Source organism: Astatotilapia calliptera, chromosome 6 (genome assembly GCF_900246225.1).
Source record: "Astatotilapia calliptera chromosome 6, fAstCal1.2, whole genome shotgun sequence".
NCBI classification, from domain to species: Eukaryota; Metazoa; Chordata; class Actinopteri; order Cichliformes; family Cichlidae; genus Astatotilapia; species Astatotilapia calliptera.
This window is the reverse complement of record NC_039307.1, coordinates 18,193,693-18,220,288: the sequence shown is the minus strand read 5'-3', so window position 1 is coordinate 18,220,288 and position 26,596 is coordinate 18,193,693. Positions and strand designations below refer to the sequence as shown.

The following is a 26,596-nucleotide window of genomic DNA, read 5'->3' as shown; positions in this document are numbered from 1 at the left end:
TTCATTCTGATCTACCTGCATTTCCACTTCTTCTTTACCTTTATTACTCTAGTCCTAACCTCCTAATGACTAAGCTCTGATAATTCCTTTCGCAAATACCAATCAGACCTGTGCAATAGGCACTCTGTGATGGATCATGATACCTTTCACTGCGGTCAATACAGTACGTCCTCTAAAATGAAGAAGATAGTTTGATGAATTGAAAAAAAGAAAAATCTGTTCATTAAGCTGGCTCAATGAAAGAGTAACAACAGAGAAAATTCCAGTAATTATATCCCCAGACCCCAATTAATCTGTAAGAAAAAAAATCAATGATGCTTGCTGGGATGCCACACTTTCAAAGTATAAGACAAAACCCTCCAACACGGACGATTTGGAGCTCTAATTGTCCGTACTAATGCAGTTCCGTTCAATTCAAAGACAATGAGAAATCTCAGGCTTAACAAACTACTACTACTAAGAGTTTATGGTTTTGATCTGTGTTAAGCGTTTGTGCTAACTGTGTACCGTATTGATTGACTTGCTAAAATGCCAAATTTCACCTTGGTCTGTTGTACATACAGGAAAGACAGCTTCCGAGAAGTCAATTTAAATGCTTGCACCCGTGGAGAATAGCACAGCTGCCACACATTCCCTGCCTGCACATGTAGCCTAATTGCTTCATCTGTTGTTCCTTTACAGCTCTCACCACTACTTAGAGACTCAACACTCATTTATTTCTTTGTGTGCCAAAAACAACCACAGGGAGAATCCTCTGGGGTCTCTATGCATTTGAATTGGCATGTAAATCAAATTAAACCTGTAACACTGTAAATACTTGCTATTTAAATCCACTTTGGACATGATAAAAGCTATTTTCCAGCTCTGCTAGAAATGTAAAGGATATGCATCTCCTCTATACTTTCTCAGCCTTAAAATAGTCCCCACTATGCCCTGTATTTGTTTAAACATGTCACATAAAATTGTTTCTTTGACTATTCACAAATCCACAAAACTTGAGTTAACTCTTTACCTTGAAAAAAAAAAAAGTATAGACAATTATCTGCAAACCAGCCACTTTTCAGTGGAGGAAAACTTCCCTCTTTTTTTGTGAATAGTATTTATAATAGTGTCCTCTAACTTAAAGGAGAGACTTGTTAACAGAGTTGAAGTGTTCAATGTATTGTATTATTGCACAGCAGAATTCTCTATTCTTTTTGCATTTGGTTCCTCTACTGAAATCTAGAATTTGGCTTTCCAAACCATCTACCATCCACCTTCAACCACTTATCTGGGTTTGGGTTCATGGAGCAAGCAGTCTAAGCAGAGAAGCCAAGACCCCGCTCTATCTGGACAGCCTCCAGCTCATCCAGAGGGATGCTGAGATGCTTCCAAGACAGTTGAGAGATATCATCTCTCCAACCAGTCCTGGGTCTGCCCCAGGGCCTCCTCCAGGTAGGAAGTGCCTGAAACACCTCACCTGTATCCTAATTAGATGCTTTCTCCTCAACTGGCTGCTTTTCAGTGTGGAAGAGTAAAGACTCCAAGTTCCTCCTGAATGACCAAGTGTCCTTACCCTGTCTCGAAAGTAACCCAGCCACCACTCAAAGGAAGCTCAGTGTAACCATGAGGTCATCCTTTTGTCTCACAAGACACAGCCCTTGGCCATAAGTGGAGGTAGGAACAAAGATCGACTGGAAAAAACCCCCAATTTGACTATTCTTTAATGATCAACGCCTTCTGTGCTCTGAACCTTGATTGCATTTATTATTTAAGGACTTCGATATAATGCTTTTAAAGGGCTGTAATCACCTTTAGCTTCAAATTTCTCATTTTTGTCTAATTTGTCTGCCTGGTTAATAGAAAAGAGAAAAAGGACTGATACAATCTGTGAAACATTGTTAGATTAGACCTTCTTGCTGTAGGAGTCAGATTATAACTCAGTGACGAATAGAAAACACAAAAATGATTCCATCTCCTACTAATCACTGTTCCTTACTCACCAAGATTTGGGCTCTCCAAAGTGAAGGTAGTTGATGCTGTAAAGGTCCATATCTTCGGTGTGCCAGGAGAAGGTAGTCTTCCACATACCAAAGTATAGATATGGAGTGTTGACACCCTGAATGGAAACACCGCAGTCCTCCTCTATAACATCCAGGATAGAGTTCAGGTGGGCAATGTTCCACTCATCCACATCCTAGAAAATGAGAAACAGGCTTTAGACCTGGGTTACAGATTGGTACCGCAGTTGATGATGGCATTTTAAATCCAATCACTATCAGCTCAGCTACACAAAGAGACAAGTGCGCTGTGTCGCTAAAGTGCTGCTCGACATGTTTTGACCTTCAGTTGTTCAAGCCAGCAATGAAGAAATGCTACTCAGGCTTCCAATCACTCTATATTAATAGAAACCGCACTATTCACTGATTTTACTGGGGGTCAACAATGCAGTGCAAAACTGGAGGATTTGTAATGACTATTGAAGTCCCTGTGTAGAAGATCCTTCTGATTACTTTCATTATTCTGGTGTATTTGTGTGCATGTAGAAATGTCAAACAGTTCCAATATTGATATACAGTAAAGTGTGAGTTGTTGGACAGTGACACGTTTAAAATGTCAATTTTCCCTTTGTACTCCACCACAGTGGATTTTAAATCAAGCAATCGAGATATGATCAAAGTGCAGACTTTCAGCTTTTATTTAACAAAACTATTTGCATTACCAAACTAGGAATTGCAGCTATTTGTATACATACTCCCTCATTTTTAAAGGCTCAGAACTAATCGGTGAAAAAAGCTAACCATTATTAAATATAAGGATTGGTTTTAACACTTGGCCAAAAATCCTTTGGAGTCAATCATTGCCCGAAATCTTGATCTGACAGACGTCACCAAATACTGCGCTTCCTCCACTGAGGTGCTCTGCTGAGCCTTTACTACCTGTTTCTGGGTATTTCCGCATTCAGTTGTGTATTTAATAAGTGAAAAGCTGCTCTATTGTGCTGGGGTTAATTGACTTTCTTGTGCATTGAATGATGTCCCATTTCTTTCCATTGCTTTTGCAGTATGCTTTGTCATTATCCACGTGGACCATAGGCGTCAGCCTAATTACATTTGGCCCGCGAAGCCATACCAAATTACTATTAGAGCTGGCCTACTGGTATTATACAGCTAATATATATATTGTTTAGTATTAAGCTTTGCTTGTTCCATATTCAGTTTTTCAGCAAAACGTGTTTGAGTCCATAAGAAAAGATTCATTCTTATATCTGGAGGAATAAATATATTTCAATAAATATTAACGTTAGCCCGCGACTTTGTTCCAGTTTTGAATTTTGTCCCACTGTGTATTTGAGTTTGACACCCCTGACGTGTACTGTGAAGTGCTGTCTAATCAGCTTTGCAGTATTTGCCTGAATCTGTTTCTTCCTTTCTCAATACTCTTCTCTATCCATCATTGTGGTAAAAGTGAATTTTCATTTCATGTGTCCAAATGATTTTTCCAGGACTGTTCTGGCTATTTTAGATGTTTTCTGTCAAAGTTTAATCCAGACTTCTTGTTTTTGAGTGTAACCAGTGATTTGCACCTTGTTGTAACTCTCTGTATTTCCATTCATGAAGGTAGACTTTGACACTTGTTTCACAAGTCACTAAATACATGTTCCACACTCATCAAGTTCAAATATTATCTGCTTCATTTGTCATGAAATAACAAAGGAACAGGCCATGAACCTGATCGTCAGTCAATTTAATTTTGTTATTATTTTGCTTATGATAAAACGAATTGTAAAAACTCAGCAGGGAATGTAATAAGAGAAAGCTAAACTAGAAAGGTTGGCTTTAGCATCAGCATGCATTTAAAAAAAAAAAAAGAAGAAGCAAAAACAGAGAGAAGAAAGATCCATCTACCTCATCGTAGAGGCTGCCACTGACATCAGCACCATATATGGGTGAAACAAAAGTGAGGTTCTTCCAATACTTCCTCTCAAGGTCTTCATAATTCAGGTAGCGAGGCGTACAGTACCTGTGAGAAAAAGAAAGAAATTTCATTTGACATTAGACAGCGATCCTTGTACAAGTACTTTGCTGTGGTCTAAACCGGAGACGCAGAATCAGAGCTACTGACACCAACACCAAAGCAACTTATTTCTACTCTTAACTTTGTTTTAATAATATTTGCTATGCTTGTGTTTTTTCGCTAGATTTAGTATCCTATTTTTATTTTACTTTACTGATGTGAGCTTCTTTACATCATGCTTACTTCTCTATTCAGTTTTTACATAGTCTTTAATTTAAACATTTACCTTTTTTAAAAATTCACTTTTATTGTATTTTTGATTTTTATTTATGGCTTTTTGTATATTAAGCTTTTCACATTGCTTTCTATGGTATGTGCGTAATTTTTTACATATTGAGCTTCTTTGTTTGATTCGTGTTTATTTACTGCTCTTTCTGTTTACTTGACCTCCTTTTTATGTAATTTTAACCTTATTAAGCTTTCATTCATTTCATTTCATTCTCCTTTATTCTATTTTGTTAATGGTCATGTTTAATACTGTTTTGCCAGCTTGTGGTCAATTTCTCTTTATTAGTATAAGACAAAACCTTACAGGCCTTTTACAAAGGTTTGTAAATACTCAAACTCTGAAGAAATTGGGTTTTGGCTGTGACAACATCAAAATGAAACATTTGTGTGAAATTAAGAACTATTCCTCCTGATTATTAGAGTTAACGAAGCATGTAAACCAGTTAGTTAAAACTCACATGTCACTGTTGGCCAATCGTCTGAACTCCTGCACCGTCAGAGGTTTTTTCTGGATGTTGTATTGAATGAAGAGCCCTGATTGGCCAGCCACCATCTGCTGAATTGGAGCATCGATGACCAAATCATCTATGTCATCATAGGTGCGACGGGGCTTCCAGCCTTTAGGAGGAATTACCTGAAGGATAAACAGAGGAATCAAAAACAACGATGTAGGAAATTTATTCAAAAGAAAAAGTCAGTTCCTTGTGCATTTACATGTCACACTATACATCATTCTTCCTTTTCTTCTTTTGATTGACTAAATCCAACTTCGGTTCAAACTACGTATAAAATGTAAACCCACTCACTAAGATAAGGTAACAATATGATAAGTTTAAAAAAAAATAACTGTCCAAGGTCTGATTCAACTCACTACTTACCTTAGCCAGGCCTGCCCGATGTGCACCCTGAGACTCCATATAAACCAGATACTTGTTGAAGTCCTTGAACTCTTCCATAGTGGGCCTGAAGGTCATAATCTTGCAGGTGGGGTTTGCAGCGGTATGCACCTCTGCTCCCGCCATCCTGCCACCTTACCAGGTAAAACCTGAGGAGAAAGAAAAACAGAAGATATTGATGATGTTCCAACATTAATGTGAATTTTGTATGAATTTTAAAATTCACATAAAAAGTATCTGTCAAAATACTTTACCCCTATACTGTCTATGGTTAGTGAAAATGCAGGGTATTAGTTAGTTATTTAGAGTGAATTTCAAGAGTGGCGCAACAAGAGGACAGATGGTTTTGCACCCCCAGCACCAAGTCTTGTTACAAATGCAAAATACAATGCAAAATGCCATTTAACAATTGTTCACCTCCTATTTCACTTTTTCCACACTCATCACAATGATATATAATTTCAAACAGCTTCACTATAGTTATAATGTTAGAAATTCTTTAGTTTTTCTGACGATTGCAAAAAATACAAATCGCATTACTAGAAGATCTTGTGCTCATTAGCAGGGTAACTGACTTGCGTGTAACCGACAGGTTCGCCACTAGATGGAGATAGAGATTCGACAACTGTGGATGTGATCTAGTGATCCTTTTGCTCATGCCAACAACCCTTTTCAGATTTTTGTCCCTTCCACCCATCCCACTCCCAACTCTGAGGTTCCTGTGTATCCAGACAAAGGATCAACGGGTGAAGCTGTTGTGTTTGTTTGGCCTTATACTTCTTTATAAGGCTACTTCACTGCAATCTACATTATATGCGACCCAATTAGTGGTATGCAACCTAATTATGTAATAGGCAATCACAGGCTGGAGCAAGTTTTCTGGGAGGGGAGTTAAAAAATGCTTAAGCACAATGTTTACATCCTTACTCTTTGTCGGGGTGTTAAAACAATCGTTTTAAAACCCTGCATAACCTCTGTCTGGCATAATGTATATATATATATATATATATATATATATATATATATATATATATATAGGGATAAATATCTCCATTAAATCACAGCAGAATTGTACTTACGTATTAATAACACTGCATGAACGCTTCTGGCTTTGCTGATCTTTGTTGTCTGCCAACAAGCTAACTAGCCAACTAGCCTACGTTTTGTTAGGATGCCAAATAATGGCTGAACAAACAGCGCAGCTTGCTAGCTCGGCTGACTAGCTCGCTTATATTTAAATGATACCCACCGGCTTTAATTTAATGTGTGCTCGTGGGGCATTGCGGCTCAACAGTATTTGGTGCTAACAGTTAGAGAGGGCAAAGCATTACAAAGTGTTAAGTTAAGCCACCTATCGCGTTAGCTAACTTCTTACTGCACGAGTCAATGAGATTTAAATGCCCCTCACAAGAAGGCTGCACACAGGCCTGTAGCTACCCCCTTCGCCACTTTATGTAGTGCAGAACATTTCATCTAGCACTTCTCTACTGTTATGTGTTATGCAAGTTTAGCAACAGACCAACAAACAAAGCCAAAACATACACCGCGAGAAGTCCAGTGGCATGAGAGCGTGCCAACTTGTGTTTGTGGCAGTGCTAACGCTTAGCTGTTGATAGCTCGGCTAATTCTGCACAGGAGTCACGAAATGCACCCTGCTTTCACACAAACTGGCGCAAAGCTAGCTTCCTCTGCACAATTTTCGCCGGTATTTCACATCATGTCCGCATTAAAGTGTACAGGGTTTTGTTTTGTTTTGTTTTACCTTGATTTAGAAAGACTCGGGTCGTGTTGTTGTTTATCCCCTTCCTTGTTCGTACAGCTGATTCACATGACAGCTGCTGCTGATTCGTGCCGTGCAGAACGGCGGTGTCCCACACCGCCTCCACAGGCACGGCCGTGGTGCAGTAACCTATCCAGGCGCTGTGAGATCTGCGGATCGGGAGGCGAGCCCGTCAACTGGAACGCAGCCAGAGACGTAGGTAGTAAGTGCACCTGCATCCCCAGCGCTAAAAAGTCAAAAAGTGCTGGTCTAATATTTTGTCATTTCTATAGCTGCACCTTGAGGCCCAGAGGTGAAAGTTATTTTTGTTTTTAAAGCTATAAATAAATTTAAAAAAAATCTGGAGTTAATTGTGCAATTTGTAATATCAAGGGCTAAAACAATTAAGCTTAAGTTAAATCCCAAAGGATTTTTTAATAGTAGCTTAACTTAGCCGAGGCTCTTTTAGGCATCTGATGAAAATAAGTTTTGGGTTGCCTGGTTGTGAGAGGTTTGTTAGGTTGGGATTTAATGCTCCAGAATTAGTACGGAATTAGTCATTTATGAATAATTGTACAAAAAAAAGTTATTTCGTGTATCCCCTGGACTGAGGAGAGTAGACAATGAGATTTTGGTGGTGGAAGGAAAAGGTACAAGAACGCATTTGAAGGAAGAGGATGACAAAGAAAAAAGGGGCAGCAGTACTGGAACAAAAGCAAAGGACACAGCTTATAGTGAGTTGTATGCAAGGCTGGACACTAAAGAATAGAGAACTTGTACAGGTTGACTGGCAAAGAAGCTGGTTAGCGTGATTAAGGACAGAGCTGCTAATGAGTGTGCTAGGACGATGGAAGGAGGAGCTGATGGATGAAATGTGAGACATGCTATGATGTATGGTTTGGAGATGATGGTGCTGACAAAAAAAGAGATGGGTGGAGCTAAAGAGGTTAAGCATTTCAATGGAAGTGAGTAGATCAGAAGGACAACTCAAGTTGAGCAGTTTGGAGACAAAGTCAGAGAGGACATGTGCAGAGGAGCAATATATTTGACAAAGGATGCCGAATAACAAGGTGCCAGGTAGGAGGAAAAAAGGAAGACCACAGAGAAGATTCATGAATGTAATGAAGGGGACATGCAGACAGTTGGTGTGACAGAAAAGAATGCCAGTGATAGGGCGATACTGAGTCAAATGAGCAGCTGATGGGAGGAGCAGAAGAAGGGAAGAAGATTGAAGTACTACCTGTCCCCATATGAATCTAATCAATAAAATCTGGGAAATTAATACTAATAATATCTATCTATCTATCTATCTATCTATCTATCTATCTAGTTGTATTTGTCGTGAGAGCCTGTAGAATAAGAGCATGTAGGATCTGTGCTGCACAATTTAAATGTACAAAACTTCCTTGTGATTCCTTGTGTGTTATTTAATAATTTTTGGTGTCTGGGGTGATGAAGCAGTGGCTTAGGAGTGGCGTCGGTGGATGCAGTAACACTCTCTAAACTGTGGGGGTCGCTGATTGACTTTCTGCAAACATGGCTGCCCAGGATGAACTCAGTAAGTTTCTTTTTGGGTTATTGGCGATTCATATATTTTGTCAAATGTCGCACTCGTGGTTTCTAAAAACGTATCCAGGAAAATGCCTGATCCGCCCTGACAGTTGGGGTGTTTTTTGGTGTAACGCTAAAGCTTCTTGTAGTTAAAAACCAGGGGTAGGTGCGATAGCTAGCTACTAAGCTAACCAGAATGCTATCGTCAGGAGGCCGTTTGCCCAGTCATGGTCAAAAAGAAACTATCACGTAGGCTATTAATATATATCCATTTATGAAACTTTGAAAGTGCGCAGTAACTGCTAGGATATTCGGGGTATTGGGGATTTGACCTGCAGGATGTGACCTTAAGTGAAAAGCTAGTTGAATAATACAGAAACGATCAAATGCGTGAATAGTCTTGTCAGTTGTTGTAGCTAGCTGGGTGCTTGGTGAGCCATGCCAGGAGAAGGAAGGCAGGGCTGGGTGATGGTCGCACCAGCACAGCAGCTGACAGGACGAACTTATCAGCAGAACTGCAGCAACATGCCCGTGAGACCGTTTTAAGCATGCATGTTGCTCTATGTTAAACTGAAGGTCGTAGTCTTTGTGTTGCAGATACCTTACTACTGGGTGAGATACTTGAGTAGAAAGATATTGCGAAATTAGCCATGATGGGGCCAATAATTAGCGTGTGACAAATACCGCCTGGAAAATGAGTTAACAAGGGTGTTATATGTATTTTTGACAGATCAACTGGAACGTGTGTTCCTTCGCCTGGGCCATGCAGAGACAGATGAACAGCTGCAGGACATTATCTCCAAGTTCCTACCCCCTGTTCTCCTCAAGCTCTCCAGCGTTCAAGAGGGGGTGCGGAAGAAAGTAAGAAGGGTGTAGCCTGTCTCTGTTACTTAAGAGATTATAATGACTGCATTACAAGGGAGATGTGTTTATAAACTGCAGTATCATTACTTCAAAGTTCAGCCCAGAAAAAAATTATTTGAAGGTATAGCAGAGATATAGACTCAGTTCTCTAGATGCAAAGGTTCTTCAAGGAGCTTAGATCCCTTTTACTTTGTTTATGCATCTGTCTTATTTAACTACATAATAAAATGTGGAAACTGCGTATTCTCTGCTAGGTAATGGAGTTGTTGGTCCACCTGAATAAGAGGATAAAAAGCCGGCCTAAGATTCAACTTCCAGTAGAAACTTTGCTTGTGCAGTACCAAGACCCTGCAGCTGCCTCTTTCGTTACGGTAAGAATCTCATATTAGGATGTTTGCCATATAGTGGAGGATCTGGTGTTTGCCTTGTGGGCGTGATTGCCTTATGGGCCAATGAACATCGTTGGTAAGGTATCACACAGTTACCACATGGGATTTAATCAGATCAGTGTTTTTGTCCCTTTGTTTTGTTTTGTTTTAAAAACACAATTTAATACACATGATTGAATTGACGTTTATGTGGGGTTTTTTTAAAATCTAGTTAGTGATCCTAGATTGACTTGTGTTTTTAAAAATTGGCCTATTATTGAGAGCAGAGTTTTGATGGTCACATTTATACGCAGAATTTCACCATCATCTACATTAAAATGGGCTACCCTCGTCTGGAGGTGGTAAAACAGTGTGAGCTAGCCCCGACCCTCATCACTGCCATGGAAGGAAAACCACAGCCACAGCAGGACAGGTAAGGGGATGTATCCAAACACCCATTTTGGATATGGTTGTGTGACATGTGTGTTAAGCAATCTTGAGATATCAGCTTATTATTTTTAATTTAATTTGTCTATACTCTATGTTCTCTCTTAGTCTGATGCACCTGCTGATCCCTACTCTTTACCACATAAAGTATCCTACTGACACCTCCAAGAGTGCTTCTCTGTTTAACCTAACTGAGCGGCCAAAGACAATGCACCTGCTGTTGGAGTTCATGTTAGATGTTTTACTGATGCCTTATGGGTGAGTTGACGATTCATAAGCGAATAAGGGTTGCAGACCTACCTCTGGTGAAATTAATTCCTTGCGAGAAGTATTTTTACCACAAATTGTTGACCTGTAGTGTCCTTCTCCTCCTAGGTTTGTGCTGAATGAATCTCCAACTCGCCCCGCTCCCTCCTCCTCCCAGGGTACTTCTGGAGATGGGACAGTGGCTGCGAGTAGTCAGGGTCTCCCACAGCCTCCTCCAGGGATGAGTGTTTATGCTGCCAAGAGGGTGATTGGAGAAGCCCAGTGGAATGCTGAACAGCTGGAGCAGGTATACAAACTGAACTGGGAGGATGAGAACTGGCTTTATATGTTTATCTGTTTGGAAAGGTAATATGCTCAGTGTTTGGGCAGGCCGGCCAAGTATATTTATGCCCATCTGAGTATGTTTGGTGACTTGTTTTTTAGGGGTGCAACGATACTCGTATAGATATTGAACCGTTCGATACAGTGCTTTTGGTTCGGTACGCATATGTATCGAACAATACAACATTTTTTATTTATTTTATCAACTTTTCTTCAGTGGATCTGCGTTCGACTACTCTGCCTAGGCTGCACTGTTGAGTGCAGTTCCACTGAGCGCAACGCAAGCTAGCAAGACAGAAGCTAAGCTTGCAACATGGCAACTGCCTCAACGCTACCTGAAATTGAACCTCCCCCACCCTCATTCAGATCTGGCGTTTGGAACTATCTTGGTTTTCATGTGAAGCATGACCCTGATGGTAAGCTTCACATGAAAACAAAAGTAAAACAGTATGTCAGATGTGCCAAGCAATGCTCAATTTGTGGGAACTAGTGCGTTAGCGCAGTTAGCTCGTTAACGTGTTGACGCCGTCCAGCCCCACGCACGGGGGGCGATCCGCGGTAACTCGTTAACGGAGATTTGCCGCGTTATGGCGTTAATGTCATTTTAACGAGATTAACGCTGACAGCACTAGTGGGAACACAACAAATATGACTGCACATTTACGCCGACATCATCCTAGTGCAAAGACAAGTGGAAGCAGACAAAAACAACAAGCATGCATGCTACAAACTTTACCCGAGTCATTTAGACAGCCGTTAGCACATGATTCTCCTTATGGGGACCTGATATGTTTAATATGCTGCTGAGAATATAGCCCAGAAGAAGCGTATAGTATAGCTTTTATTTTGGAAAGAGCCATTTCTCTGTAATAAACTCTCTTTTCCAAAGATGAGTGATTTCTCGATCAGATAGATTTATTTTGTTGTTTCAGCAACATTAAGTTTAAAAACTGTACTTTTGAGTTAAAATATATATTTATAATTTTAATAAATGACAAATTAAAAAGGCATGAACATTTTTTTTGTATCGAAAAAATATTGAACCGTGACACCAAAGTATCGAACCGAACCGTGAATTTTGTGTATCTTGCACCTGTATTGTTTTTGTCTGTCTGTGTGGATAGCTCAATGTCCTGTTGATTTGGTAGATTTGGTCCCCCTTGCCAATGTTTTGAAAGTTCAGTTGTTTACCAACTAATCTAGGCCATCCCAGTCTTTTGCTAGTCAGGTGACTTTAATGACAATCCTGAATATCATTCACTGTCATTCATTGGAATAGTGCCCAACTATACCATTGTGCACTGCAGTTAACAAAGACAATCCCTGGGTTTCATTGTAACTGAGTTTCATGTTCATCAAAACATGCAGTAGGTGGATAACTATACTGAGATCACAGATGATGCAGAGAATGACAAAAACGACCAGCTGCAGTTCAGCACTGTGCATTTGAAGTCCATCTGCAGGCGTAAAGAGTAACTGGAGATGATTATTGCTGTACACATGCAGTGCTTGTGCCTCCGCTTGTGGATGCATACAGGTTATCGGCACAAAAATATTCAAATCTGCGGGAAACACTGATATGGAGGGGTTTTTTTTGTAAGGCAAATCTTTGAATAGCTTCTAAACATTCAGGTTAGAATCAGTTATGTCTATAAATTTTCCATCTTCACCCCTAATTTGACTGTTTGGTATAATTTCTTCAGAGCAATTTCTTCTGTAATGTATATTTTTTAATATAAATGTGGACGGTGAAGCACCATGTGGCATGTTTACTATGACTAAATAGTTCCTTGTTGTGTACTTGGTTCCAACAGTGTAAACTGGGAATAGTGAAGTTCATTGAGGCAAAGCAAGTCCCAGAAGTGGAGACGGTGGTCCACCTGGTGGTGGCGTCAAGTGACACCAGACACAGTGTGGCCACTGCAGCTGATCTGGAGCTGAAGAGCAAACAAAGGTAGGCCATGAAACTTGATTTATGTCTGTGTTTGTATTTGCATCACCAAGTCCTCCACTTTTAAGTGCTCCTTTTGTCCGGTAGTTTATACAACTTAACAGTTTCCTAGATTTTGTAAAAATAATTTTTAAAAAGTCAGACTTTTTCAAGTATTTCTGAGGAGCTGAATAAACTGTCAAACTGTCATTCCTATCATTAGTAATGCACTTGTTTTGTAATGTTTCAGCATCATCGACTGGAACAATCCTCTAATTATCAACAAGATGTTCAAAGTGTATCTGGGGGATGTCCCTCTTAAAACAAAGGTTTGTCAACTCAAACTCAACATTTAAACTCTCTTTTTTTTAACATAACCTGTGAACATAAGTATTTTCTTGACCCGTAGAAATGTAAAATCCCTTTATATGTATACTGTAGGGGGGCGGCATGAAGCAAGAGCTGAAACATGAGCCAGTAAGCACAAGAGTTAAGCTGAAGATCCTGCCGCATCTTCTACGCTCACGTCTGGCTGCAGAGTGCTTTCCAGCTAATATCCAGGTACGATCTGTGATGCTTCTGGCCATGTTTTCTTTTTTTATTCAGTGTGAAGTTTGTTTTAGTGTATCCAGATAACTCTGATATATGGGTATTTTTCAGGTACTGCCATGCAAAACAGTAAACTTTCCAGATTTTCTCACTAGTTTGCTTTCTGTCCTCTGTAGGTTGTTTATGACGGTCTGTTTGGGGCCAGCACAAACAACAAACTGCTGTCTCTCACCCTACAGTTTGTCCATCATATCTGCATGGTGTAAGTCTTTTCTTCGTCTTCCTACAGATACATCTGTCTTCATCAGTGTGTTTCAAGTAATTAAAAGCTGATTCTGTCTCTCTGATTTTTCATTAGATGCCCTGACACTAATAAGCCTTTAGGGCTAATGTTGCTTAATGGTCTTACCAAGCTCATCAATGAATACAAGGAGGTAAAATGCAAGACATAAATAATGTGAAGTTCATACAGGGTCGCGCACTTTAATTTGAAATATACTTACTGGGAAACACTTGTCTTTGCAGGATCCTAAGTTACTGTGTGTTGCTTACTCTGCTGTTGGAAAGCTGTCAAGGTATAAGGAAATAATGAACTATTTCTTTATTTAAACATTTCCAGTTTTGCATTGTATTTCAAATGATGTAATACAAAATATCTCGGTCCTCTGTTCTAGTCGTATGCCTCAGCTCTTCACAAAGGACATTGCACTTGTGCAGCAGTTCTTTGAGTCCATGTGTAAGGTAGGGGAAAGACGTTGCAGTGAAAACTGAGTACCAAGCAACTAATGCATTACAAGATATTGGCACTCACAGTCCATATAAAATTATTGCCTTAAACTCTATTCTTGTGCATCTGGTATTGAAATTTCTAAAATTCCTCTTCAGGAAGAAGCTGATGTCCGTCTAGCTATTCAGGAGGCTTTGTCTATGATGGTTGGAGCTTACGCTAACCTCCAAGGAGCACTGCTCAACCTAATGGAGGCCCTGGTGGCTGCATATATTGGAAAGGTGAGAGGCAGAACTGGTAGAATAAACTTTAATCTTGGTGGGTTTAATAAGTAGAAATGAGGCAAATCAAACACTCGTATAGTTCTTTGTTGTTTTTTGTTTTGTTTTGTAACAGCCGGAGGTGCAGGTTCGCCAGGTGGCCATGAAGTTTGCCAGCACGGTCTTTGCTCCTGATCATGTGCCATCAAGATACCTACTGCTGCTGGCTGCTGGAGACCCGTAAGTTTGAAAAACACAGTAATCTTTCGTGTGGTGGTAAATAAATGACAAGAACACACAGTAAACATTTTACTGGGTCATGAAATTATTGATAGTACAAAGAAGAAGCTTTGAGCTTAAACTAAAATGTGTCCTAGGTGTACTTACCTGCAGAAAAGCTTGAAGTGTCTTATTTTTCTGTGTTGTAGAAGAGAAGAGGTGTCTGGGGAGGCCCAGAGGGTGCTGAGGGCTTTCCATACCAAGAGCTCAGAGAAGGAGGGACCAAAACCTATGCCCTCCTTTCCTGATATGGTGGCTTATATCCAGGAGAAAGTGAGGCTCTGAGCATGTTCTCCAAGTTTCTCATGATGGTGTTTTTACTAAGACGTTTTAAATCTTAAATCTCTGCACTTTTGTCTTTATTAGGCCGCTCAGCGAATCAAGACTCCAGCTAAGTACATTGTGGGAACTTCCACAATTCCTTTCAACCCCTCTGCATTTGGCGAGGTAAATATGAATTTGTTATGACCTCACGGCATCTATTAATCGTGACACTGGCCCATCTTATAGTCTTATACCTCTTATACCTGTGCTAGATGCTTGTCTTCTAATCCGTCTCATTTCCGTTTCCTGTTGTCCCAGATCATGCTCTACCTGAGGATGTGTTTAGCCCACAGTGCCGGGGCCATGCCCATGTCCACACGCTTGTCAGACATGCAGGATGATGCCCCTGCCATTGGCCGCTATGTCCACACGCTGCTGTTTTCTGACTCTCAGCCCTCAGGGTCAAAGGGCTCTGAAGCAAATCCTGTACATGTCTACATGGATCTTCTGCAGCAGCTGCTCTCTGCTGTAGGAGGTGAGGAAGCACTTAGTTATTAAACAATCAAGCAGTTTTTGGAACTTTTTTTTTTTGCTCTGAAAATGTGCAGTGAATATTTAAGTAACCAAAAAATCTCTTGACTCTTAAAAATTGCAAGTATCTTCTGTTCAAGAAGACTGTCTCTTTGATAAAAGACTGCAAAATTCAGTTTGTGCTTCATGTAAATAAGTTGTGTTCCTTTAAGAATCCATGTGCATTTCCAGGTATTTATGTTTGTCAGGAAATTGTACTTAATGTAATAATCTCTTAACAGGAATCCCTGTCATGTACTGTTTACTGGAGGTTGTGTCTGTGTGCCCGGAGAAACTGGCTCCCAGATTTGCTGATAAAATCGACTGGATTAAAGTGAGTATCATAAATATGTGGGATGTTAGTGCCAATATGGGTATTTACTATTTCACAAATGAGACAGATACCAGATAATCCAGCTGCTCAGCTGTGTTGTGATATTGTAAAACCATCAGCCTAGTGCACATTTTACAGATCTCATCGCTGTAATAGCAGATGTTTTTTTTTCCCCCCAGAGTCTGATGAACACAAACAAGGAGGACATGAGGGAGCTGGCAGCCCAGCTGTATGCTGTTGTGGTTTCGACTATGACTGGCAACGAGTTGCAGAAGGCCGTGCAGAACCTCGTCAAAATCACCAAAGACAACCACGTAATGCCACTTTGTTGCTACACAGCCGTTCGTAGCTTCATTTATTTTATAGCTGTGAAAATTTACCTTGCATTAATGTTTACTTGCTTTGTCAAATCACAGAGCCCTGAAACTCAGCATGGTGCCATCTTGGCTCTTGGCTATATGGTCGGAAGGAACATGAGCAGGAAAAAAGCTGCCACATCCATTGATTCGACAGAAAACATGGGGCAGCAAATGAACATCTCTTCCCAGGAAGATGATGAACTTGCTGCCATGGCAACAAAGACAATTGGTATGTAATTATTTCACATCAGCTTCATTCATTTACTGATTTGGTAACTGTTAGAGTACCAAAAACTGATGCTAAATTTTATTTTGCCTATACTGTAATGATTATACAGTATTTTTTTTTTAATTCCTTAGTTTTTAGTTGACAGTTTTAAATTTTATATCATAAATAATGATTCGCTTCTTTGTATGCTGTTTGATCCATTTTTGTTCATGTTCGTCAAGGTTCCTTCCTGGACAACAGCAGTGCAATGCTGGCTATAGCAGCCTGTACAGCTCTGGGGGAAATTGGGCGTAATGGCCACCTGCTGATCCCTGCAGAGGGAGAGGGCTTGACTAAACTCTCTGTTGTAGAAAACCTGCTGGCCCGCATTCCCTCTGGCAAGGAGAGTACAAAGGTATTCTAGAAATCTAATCGAAAAAATGGCTACTGAGAGGCACTTTCCAGTGATCGTTACTGGCACACATTATATCAGTGGTTTATTTGCACTGTATAAATTAATGATATGTCGGGTCCTTAGATTTTCTTGCCTACTTTTTTATCTTGATCATCATGTTTGTGTCTTTGTTCCAGATGAAGGAACGAGCCATCATGACCTTGGGTTATCTGCCAGTGGGAGATGAAGATTTCCCTCATCAGAAGAAGCTGCTGCAGGGACTTATGGACTCTGTAGAGGTATGAAACATACTGATGGATAGTACATTTTTAAAAGACTAGGTTCAAATGAACAGGTGTAATTGGTAGCTTAAGGTTTGTTTGTTTTTTAACATTTTACTTTTTGAGGTCAGGGTAATGAATCGGGCTGTATTGAGGTGGTTATTTTTGCACAGATATGCTGGTATTGTCTCTAAACATTTCTACTTGAGCTGTCACTCGGCTTAACAACTCGTTGCTGGCAGCAGTACTCAAGTTTTTTTTTTTTTTACATTCTCAATCTTTCCAAGGCCAAGCAGGTGGAGCTACAATTCACAGTAGGAGAGGCCATAACAAGTGGTGCAGTAGGGACCAGTTCTGGAGCTGCCAGAGATCCATGGACCTGCACCGAGGACCATTACACTCCACCACAGAGTACATTTCTAAAATGTAGTCCCAGCTTGTATTGTGCTTTTAACATTTTTTTTTTATCTGTTAATGAATTTTGCCATTTCTGAAGTTCACACTACTCTGATTTGGTTCTCCAGTATAGTGGCACGCTTACTGTCCACTCTGCATGACCATATTCAGCTTTATACCAGCAGTCGTCCTAATGAAATCCATGGTTATCTTTTCTGTCTGACATTATTTTGAATTTTCTGAGCATAAATTCACCTGCAGCAGTCCATTTTTATCTAAAAGCTGAATGTTTTATCCACAAAAGTTTTAATTTCCACTTTTTCCTTTCTGCTGACAGATGTAAAAAACAATGATGTGGTTCCCTGGGTCCTTAACGCCATCCTGACCAAGTATATAACCAGCCAGAACCCCCACGTCCGGCAGGCAGCCTGCATCTGGCTGCTTTCCCTTGTCAAGAAGCTCAGCCAGCACAAGGAGATTACGGTGTGTATTTTTAACCCCAAAATTGAGACTCGGGGTGAAATGTAAATTAAAAACAGAATGCAATGATTTGCAGATCTTGTGAGACCGTAGAAAACATATCAGATGTTTGAAATGTGAAATTGTACCTTTCTGGGAAAAATATTCATGTGCCAAAGTCTTTAGTGTGCAAATTTAATTTCTTTATGCACGTATGTCAAATACCCGTAATTTTGTTTCTCTTCTTTAACTCTTACAGTCACATTTGAAAGAGATTCAGGGGGCCTTTATCTCTGTTCTCTCAGACCCTGACGGTAAGATCAGAGTCAAGTCTAAGTGAACTGTTTGATCAGCTCATTACTTGCTAGCTTTGTGCCTGTGCACTTCCTCACGCTTCACTCTTCCTCTTTCATTCAGAGTTGAGTCAGGATGTGGCATCTAAAGGCCTTGGTCTGGTCTATGAGATGGGGGGAGAGGGTGACCAGCAGGAACTGGTGTCCACTCTTGTTGAAACGCTCATGACTGGTAAAAGGTGAGTGGATGGTTGGGTTGAGTACAGATTCAACAGCTTCAAGCTTGTGCATGAATGAGGGAAAAATCTAGAAACAGGTTTATTGTTTTGAAACAAACTGTTAGACCGTAGTGCATGTTGAATGAGGTCCTCCACATACCCAGCTGAAAGCTAAAATGGTCTAAAGATACAGTTAATTTTAGTTTTTTTACTGCAAGTGTTGATAAGTTTGTGTACAGAATAAAAAATTAGAAGAAATGGGAATGGAATATTATGGACTCACAAAGATGCTGCTCAGTTTCCTGGGTTAACCCTTTAAAACCGATCGGAGCGGGCACGCTCCGTTTTGTGCAACTACTTTAAAATCCCGGTAGCTCTGCAACCATGTGAGCTAGCGCAATAATTTTTTTTGCATATGAAACTGGAGGAGTTGTACTTACATCTTATGCCATCAGCTTGTCCTCGGTCACAGTTTCCTTCCACATAAAGCTTTGCAAAAACTGCATACAAAGCGCTTGCAGCAACAAAAACATAATATTCCAGAAACACGCCTTGCCGATCCGATCAGCTGTTCATAACACTTCCTACGTTGGAATAGACGTCAGCGCGAACTATCGCATGTCCGCCATGACCTGCCCGAAACCGGAAGTGACGTAATTTTTGCGGAAATGTAGTTTTTATTACCGTCAGGGCCTCATGAGCCTATACTGGTGTTTTTAAAAGTTATGTTTGACTTTATGACTTTCTGTGTTGTTTCTGGGATGCTTAGGACTCATATTGCACTGCTGGAAATATTTTATTTTGATATATATGCTGTTTTTGCACTATAATATTTATTTTCGTTTTTTCTGCAGTGTATAAAAATTGGTGTTTTTCAAAAATAAAACTATGAAGACACTCAAAATAAATTTCCTGTGGTGGGAAACTATTTTGTGCAACTTTTCTGTATTTACAGTTTTGAGGGATAAGCCTCTTAAATTTCTCTAACTAGAAATATATGTTAAAAAAAAACAAAACGATTTTCAATTTTTTTGTAGTTTATTGCACTTTTTTGCAATTTATGTAATTACTATGCACTTAATGCATACATATTATTAAAATTTAGGCTGTAATGGTTGTATTGATGTATAGCAACTTGAAATGCTCCCAAAAATGGCTCCACAGCATGTAAAAATATAATATAAGCTCTGGCGGGCTTTGTTCTATGGTAGGTCTTAAAGGGTTAAGACCTCTGAATGTATCTGTTTCACAGAGCTGACTGACTCGACTTGGATCATAAAGCAGTGGATTCACAAAATGTTTAAAAAAGAAGTCTAAAAATAAATAATTTAAATGGTCCATTAAGCACTGTGGGAGGACTAATGATTAGCTAATGTGCACCATGGGCAGGATGAACACATGCATCGAGCTTCTGTCAAATTTTGCGCTTTTAAAAATAGAACAAAAGCAATATATTGTTGTGGGTGTCCTTCAGTTTCCACCTAAAGTTGTGCTCGATCCAGGCAGGTTTGTTGGTCTCCAGTGGTTTGTCAGGGAAACTTGAAATTGTGATTGAAACCAGTGTTAAACTGAAGAAGGACAAAGATTGTAACAAGCTTACAATCGTGTCTTGCATTGGGCTAATTGTTAAATCATTATTTATTTATTTTTGTAAACAGAGTGAAACATGCAGTCTCAGGGGATACAGAGGTGTTCCAAGGAGAAGGTTTGGGGAAAACACCTGATGGGTAAGGCATATCACCTCTACTGGCATTTTTAGCTCCTATTTCAGTGAAAGTGTAATAAATATATTCATGCTTTTTAAAATGTATTTAATCTTTGTGCTCAGTTTGCACACATTCACCCTTCTTGGCCTACTTCTGTACATAATCTGTATTCATGGTTTCTGGCAGTCACGGTTTGTCCACATACAAGGAGCTGTGTTCATTGGCCAGCGACCTGAACCAACCAGATCTTGTGTACAAATTTATGAACCTAGCCAATCATCATGCCATGTGGAACTCTCGCAAGGTATCATGTTTGTATTCACCAGTTTTTACATCCGTGACATCCATGCCCCTTCCAACCTGATCATGCCTATCCTCCTTTCAGGGAGCAGCTTTTGGTTTCCACATGATCGCAGCTAAAGCCGGGGAACAGCTGGCTCCATTCCTGCCTCAGATAATTCCTCGTCTGTACCGCTACCAGTTTGATCCCAACCTTAGCATTCGCCAGGCCATGACAAGCATCTGGGATGCTTTGGTCACTGATAAGACCCTGGTAAGAGCTGATTGTTGTACATTTGCATCCATTAAAAAAACAAACTACAGAACATTATTTGTCTTTAGAAAAAAAATGGTTGTAGACATAGTTGTTTAGTTACATGTGCCTGCTTGCTTGCTTGTTCTGATTTATTACAGGTGGATAAGTATCTCAAAGAGATCCTTCAGGATGTGATTTCTAATTTGACCAACAACGCCTGGCGAGTGCGAGAGTCCAGGTGCATGTACACTTATATTAAAAAAAAATAAGATCATCAGCCTTGGCTTTTGACTTTGTTAACTTGCATTAGAATGGATGCTTTGTTAATAATGTTTGCAGTTTGTTTAGAATAAGATTTAAAGGCTAAACGTTTATGTGAATTTTTCTTTCAGCTGCCTGGCCTTAAATGACCTGATTCGAGGCCGTCAGGCTGATGACCTTATTGATCACCTGGCAGAAATATGGGAGACCCTGTTTAGAGTCCTTGATGACATCAAGGTAGGAAGGAAGTGATCAGAGATCAGTGTTTCTTTCATTGATGTGGCACAAAGGTTTGAATTCGTTCACTGATGCATAACAAAAAAAATAAAATGTACATTATTACAAAGTAAAAAAATTTTCTGTTTAGGAGTCTGTGAGGAAGGCTGCAGACCTAACACTGAAAACACTCAGTAAGGTAAAGCTGTTTGCCACAACTTTGGCCTGTGTATGTGTTTGTGTGTACATGTGTGCTTGTCTGAGTACCTTTTCTCTCTCCAGGTGTGCACCCGTATGTGTGAGTCTACAGGCTCTGGAGCCCAGAGAACTGTGGCGGTGATTTTACCCACCCTACTGGAAAAAGGCATTGTTAGCAATGTCGCAGAGGTTCGCTCACTCAGGTAATATCTTGGTTTGGTTTTTCCTCTGTGGCAGTCTTTTAATGTAAACTTGTGCTTTAATTCTAGTTTTAATTCTAGTAAAATGTTTTAGTAGTAGTACCTTTCCGCTTTTCCAACATGGCACGATGCTAACTTTAATTCATCATTCGGTCATCACGTTACCAGGTCGTAATTTTTTGCTGTATAATTGTGTGTTCTGTTCTCTCAACAATCTCTTTTTTTCCAAATCAGTATCCAGACCCTGGTGAAGATCAGTAAGACTGCCGGTGCCAGACTAAGGCCCCATGCTTCCCGGTTAATCCCAGCTCTGTTGGAGTCCCTCAGCACTCTGGAGCCTCAGGTCCTCAACTACCTGAGTCTCCGAGCCACAGAGCAGGAAAAGGTAACCTCAGCACTCGCCTCCATAAAAAATCGAAGCCTATAAGTTTATTAAAAGTTGTCATGAGTTATTATTACTCTACTTCTAGAGTGCCATGGATGCTGCCAGACTAAGTGCTGCCAAATCCTCTCCAATGATGGAGACTGTTAACATGGTAAAAAACAAAACAACCTTACTAATTAATTAAGTAGATGTGTCACAAAGAGGTGCCTTATTTAAAGTGTTACAAAAGCATGTGACATATATTTTGCTGTCTTTGTATTCAGTGTCTGCAGCACCTGGATGTTGCTGTTCTGGGAGAACTGGTTCCCAGACTCTGTGAGCTGCTTAAGAGTGGAGTAGGTTTGGGCACCAAGGTAAAAAACACAGTTATTTAGCTTTCTTTGCATCATCATACCGATCTTTCGTACATTTGCCTTTTTTCCACACAGTGGCTCTTTCCTTTCTTTTCTTTTTTTTCTACCAAGGTGTTCCAAGTTTACCTGCTACTCTTTGTCTCTCCTCACAGGGTGGCTGTGCTAGTGTAATTGTTTCCCTCACAGTGCAGTGTCCACAGGATCTGACCCCACACTCAGGTACAGGACAAGTTTGAATCTGTTCATCTAGTTTGTGTATTGGATGATGGAAGTGTGGTGTTAACTGTGATAACTGTTTTTGTTTCCTCAGGTAAACTTATGAGCTCCCTGCTGAATGGCATCCATGACAGAAGCACTGTAGTACAGAAAGCTTATGCCTTTGCTTTGGGACACCTGGTCAGGGTGAGCAGCAATTGTGATAAGTAATCTTGTTGATGATTTAGAAATAATGATTTGTTAAAGTCATAAGGACATCTGTTTTCTCCCATCAGTCAGCAAAAGACAGCAGTGTAGAAAAACTACTGCTGAAACTCAACACCTGGTACTTGGAGAAAGAAGGTGAGAAAGTAAAATATGTCTATATTTCTCCCAGCTGCTCTATATTTGAAAACACAAGAAGTTGGTTTACTAAATTCAGTGCTAGCTTTCAGACTCTGCTCTTTGTGTTTTCTTGCTCCCAGAGAATGTGTACAAGTCATCCTGTGCACTGACAGTACATGCAATCAGCCACTACAGTCCAGATGTGCTGAAAGGGCATGCGGGAGTGGCCCTGCCACTGGCTTTCCTGGGCATGCATCAGGCACCGGGTCCTGATGAGGACAAAGGAGAGAGCCATGATGCCACGCTGTGGTCTGAGGTGTGGCAGGAGAACGTTCCAGGTGAGGAAAATCCAGACAGCATTAATGAAAATTATGCATTACTGATTAATCTGCTGCAATACACTGAACATATAAAGGAAACAAAGCAAATCTTCCTGTTTTACAAGGTTTCTGTTTTACCAACTAATCCTTTCAGCTTCAGATGTGCTGTATATTTGTGATGGTGTCTTTTTGTGATGACATAAAGATTTAATTCTGTTTCCACTTCTTTAAACTTTTTTCTAATCAGGAAGCTTTGGAGGCATCAGACTGTACATGACCGAGCTGATTGCCATCACACAGAAAGCGCTGCAGTCCCAGTCCTGGAAGATGAAGGCTCAGGGTGCAGCTGCCATGGCAACTGTTGCCAAGGAACAGACAGGCTCACTGGTGGCGCCACACCTCGGCTTGGTGCTGACAGCTTTAATGCAGGGTCTATCTGGGCGCACGTGGGCTGGCAAGGTAATGATATGTAATATACCTGAAGAAAACAAGAAAGTGTTCATTTTATTTTTCTATTTTAAACTATTTTTGTTCCAGGAGGAGCTTTTGAAAGCCATTGGATCTGTAGTGTCCAAATGCAGGTAAAAAGTCTCTCACAGCCTTTTCTTTGTATGTTTTCTTCCAAGTACATCACAACATTTCTTGTCACACTTCTTCCATTTCAGCACGGAGCTACAGAAGCCTTGCAGCGGCCAGCCCACCATCTCTGAGGTGTTGGAGGTTGTGCTGAAGGAATGTCGTAAGGAGAATCTCGTGTACAAAATTGCTTCTCTGCGCTGTGCTGGGGACGTGCTCCACAGCAGCCAGGAGGACCGTTTCGCCGACATGGCAGAGATCCTTTTCTCTCTAATCAAGAAGGTTGAAACCTCCCTACTGCCTCTTGAATATGAATATTAAAATATTGATGCCATATTTTGCAAAAGTCTTTTAATGAACTCAACCTGTCTTAATAATTTTACAACAGAGCAGTCCAGAGAGTGGTGTTGGATCCCCAAGATCACTGGAAGACGACGACGACGATGATGATAAAGATGTGAAGGAGAAAGAGCTGCAGACCGAAGCTATTATTTGTGCTTTTGAGACTCTTGGAAAAGGTTGGCCAAGAAAGCCCGAGACTCAGAGTAAGTTTATTCTCACAAGAGACAAAACTGAACCCCAAATTTGTTTTGACATATTGTATATGGCATTTAAAGAAATGGGAATGTAGGACCAGCTCAAAAATGTTGTCCCCTTAATTGACACCATTCTTTCCCTTTGTCTACTTTTTAGACGTATTATAAGCCACTACATGTATCTTGGATTTTTAAGTTATCTGGCAGAACTTCCACAAATTTCTTACCACAGAATGGGCAAGAAATGTGTTTGAGCTGATTGAAAGATCTGCAAGTAATGTTCTCAACTGTGTGTGTGTGTGTGTGTGTGTGTGTGTGTGTGTGTGTGTAGCACGTTTCCAGGCAGAGGTGTGCAATCTGATGTGCGAGAAGCTTAAGCTGAGCACCTGGAAAGTGCAGCTGGCTGTTCTTCAGTCTATGAAGGCATACTTCCAGGGGTAAGCAGCGAAACAAAGAGAAGGTGTTCGACTGGCTGTGAAGAAAAAAAAATGATTAAAAGGCATTGAGCTGTTTTTTCGTTGCAGGTTACTGCTGCTAGAAAAGGGTAATGACGACTTGAATTCATTGTCAGAGATTCTCACAGAGACCTGTGCTGCTCTCACATATCCTTTAGGTAAGCCCTTCACTACGTCCTGGTACTTTGTTTTATAGTTTATACGCATGCGTTTCATGCCCAACTGTGCTGCTTTTCTATCCAGAAAACAAGAGTTACTCCTCTGTGAGGACCGAGGCCCTGTCAGTCGTGGATGTGATCGTCAAGAGAACTGGAGGTAAATATCGATTCCTGCTTATATACAAGCATGTATTTTGTTTTTCAGTTTTATTCTTGGGCGATGTAGCGTTATTCTTTTTCTAGCATCTCCATTTGATCATAAGGTTTTACAGTAGTGAGGTTTGCTCTGAATTAAGGTTCAGACTTGTTCCACATATGCATAAATGACATTTGTAAAGCCTCAAACACCCTGAAACTTGTATTATTTGCAGATGATATGAACGTGTTTTGTTCAGGTCAGAGTTTACAGCAGCTTTTAGAGGGAATCATAACAGAAAAGAATAAGTTCAAATGTTCTTTGATATGAACAAATAGTCACTAAATTTAAACAAAAGAAAGATTGTGTGGTGAGGGAAGAGCTAAGTGTAAAAAAAAAAAAAGTATAGACAGCAATGAGGAGCATGTGTAGTCTTAAAGCACTATATGGATCAAGCAGAGTATTAAAAATTGATGTGGTTGTATTATACATTAAAAATTGATAATTACATATTATAAAAAGGAACACTTTTGGATTGCTTTAGTTAAAGAATTGTAGATCGTGTGTACATATTCGTGTTTGAGTGATTTCATGTTTTGATTTTTTTTAATGTGTGATTACATTTATTACTCATATGTTGAAATAAAGATTTGATCGATTGACTGATGATATTTCTGTGCTTTCTCTGATATGAACAGAGAGTGAACAGTGGGATTGTGTGTCTGTGAAGAGCCGGGAGCAGCTGCAGCGCTCCCTGTCGACGCTGCAGTCCGACAGCAGGCCTGATTTGCGGGATAAGGCCCAGGAGCTGCGCAGACACATCCAAAGCCAACCTTGAGCGCACAGCGGCAAGAACATACAGCATCGGTGTCTCTTTTTTTCCTTCTTCATCAGTGACCATACATTAGCACACTTCCCCGACCTCTTTGATGCTCTGAGATTCACAAATATCCCACTCTATAATAATAATAATTCCCATGAGCTGCAATGCTGGGTTGCCCAAGAGACTCCCACCTGTTTATGCAGACTGTTTCATGTTTATGGCTGGCAAAGCTTGAAGAGACTAACAAACCTTGCTCTACATCTGCACTCAGTGACATGTTGAAGGGCGAGGCTGTTATCGTAACTTGTTGAGATTTATTTGTTTAAATGGACAGTAAGCTGACGATAAATGATATATAAACCAGTGTGTTAGGTTTGTGGACACTGTTTTCCTGTAGCCCCAATTTTGGGAGCTTTACTGCTGTCGTGGGTTTGCCTAACATTGGAAACTACAGAAGGTTGCGCACCTTAGTCGACAAGGATGGAGGGGGGGGGGCTTTTCAGGGGTTGTGAACACCATCACTGCTTAGTGGTGAAAGGACGGGGGCTACTGGAGAACTCTTGGGATCTTAAAAAAATTAAGGTTTTTTGCCTGATGGATGAGCAAGATGTAAGGCTATTTTGTGAAGTCTTTTAAAAACAAAAACCTGCTGTCAACTTCAAAGAGATGCTATAGTTGTTTGAATTTGTCCCTGAATAAATAAAATCCCCTTAATAATTTGCACCAATTACTCTTCACTTAATTCCAAATAGGCTCTGTATTAAAACCACATGTTTAAGCGCTTTCAGCCTCAGTGGAAGGCACTAGGAACAAATGCACTCAATGAGTGTAACTCCTCGTAAGGCAAAACCTTACGATTAGCTTTTTTTTTTTATGCTGATATCAGCCTGCTATGGTGTCACTAATGTCTAGGGCAGGGG

The 26,596-nt window shown here is 40.3% G+C and overlaps 2 protein-coding genes across 10 annotated transcripts in view; one reads left to right on the top strand and one right to left on the bottom strand.

The window, feature by feature from the left end:
- Positions 1-7,004, bottom strand: part of kdm4c (lysine (K)-specific demethylase 4C) — a 30,623-nt gene extending 23,619 nt beyond the window's left edge. For 4 of the 5 annotated variants that reach the window (XM_026170778.1, XM_026170782.1, XM_026170783.1 and 1 more), the window contains exons 1-5: positions 6,943-7,004; positions 5,163-5,329; positions 4,743-4,918; positions 3,888-4,002; positions 1,983-2,176 (exon numbers count right to left, since the gene is read on the bottom strand). In XM_026170778.1, coding sequence (XP_026026563.1) covers positions 1,983-2,176; positions 3,888-4,002; positions 4,743-4,918; positions 5,163-5,306 — 629 coding nt within the window. In that variant the 5' untranslated portion in view covers positions 5,307-5,329; positions 6,943-7,004. Of the gene's footprint in view, positions 1-1,982; positions 2,177-3,887; positions 4,003-4,742; positions 4,919-5,162; positions 5,330-6,259; positions 6,861-6,942 lie in introns of those variants that run through there. The other variant, XM_026170779.1, reaches the window with a different exon arrangement.
- A 90-nt stretch (positions 7,005-7,094) lies between these two features.
- Positions 7,095-26,399, top strand: ecpas (Ecm29 proteasome adaptor and scaffold). Of its 5 annotated transcripts, none has more exons than XM_026170775.1 (50): positions 7,095-7,155; positions 8,401-8,497; positions 9,221-9,351; positions 9,609-9,725; positions 10,037-10,155; positions 10,278-10,427; positions 10,545-10,722; positions 12,572-12,711; positions 12,938-13,016; positions 13,129-13,248; positions 13,413-13,498; positions 13,595-13,670; positions 13,762-13,811; positions 13,911-13,977; positions 14,122-14,244; positions 14,360-14,463; positions 14,652-14,775; positions 14,869-14,949; positions 15,085-15,301; positions 15,579-15,670; positions 15,850-15,984; positions 16,087-16,258; positions 16,480-16,652; positions 16,829-16,930; positions 17,200-17,338; positions 17,646-17,791; positions 18,027-18,081; positions 18,185-18,299; positions 19,937-20,005; positions 20,171-20,288; positions 20,370-20,537; positions 20,678-20,757; positions 20,912-21,017; positions 21,148-21,195; positions 21,279-21,397; positions 21,629-21,779; positions 21,865-21,930; positions 22,043-22,132; positions 22,285-22,351; positions 22,443-22,534; positions 22,624-22,690; positions 22,813-23,010; positions 23,240-23,451; positions 23,530-23,573; positions 23,658-23,850; positions 23,957-24,113; positions 24,436-24,541; positions 24,629-24,717; positions 24,803-24,874; positions 25,552-26,399. In XM_026170775.1, exons 2-50 carry the CDS (start codon positions 8,476-8,478, stop codon positions 25,689-25,691), a joined length of 5,565 nt encoding a protein of 1,854 aa, XP_026026560.1. In that variant the 5' UTR covers positions 7,095-7,155; positions 8,401-8,475; the 3' UTR covers positions 25,692-26,399. The 5 variants fall into 5 exon arrangements, with proteins under 5 accessions (XP_026026560.1, XP_026026559.1, XP_026026558.1 ...); XM_026170774.1 differs by lacking the exon at positions 7,095-7,155 and adding an exon at positions 7,900-8,016; XM_026170773.1 differs by lacking the exon at positions 7,095-7,155 and adding an exon at positions 7,900-8,016 and having other exon boundaries at positions 8,398-8,497.
- The last annotated feature ends 197 nt before the right edge of the window (positions 26,400-26,596 follow it).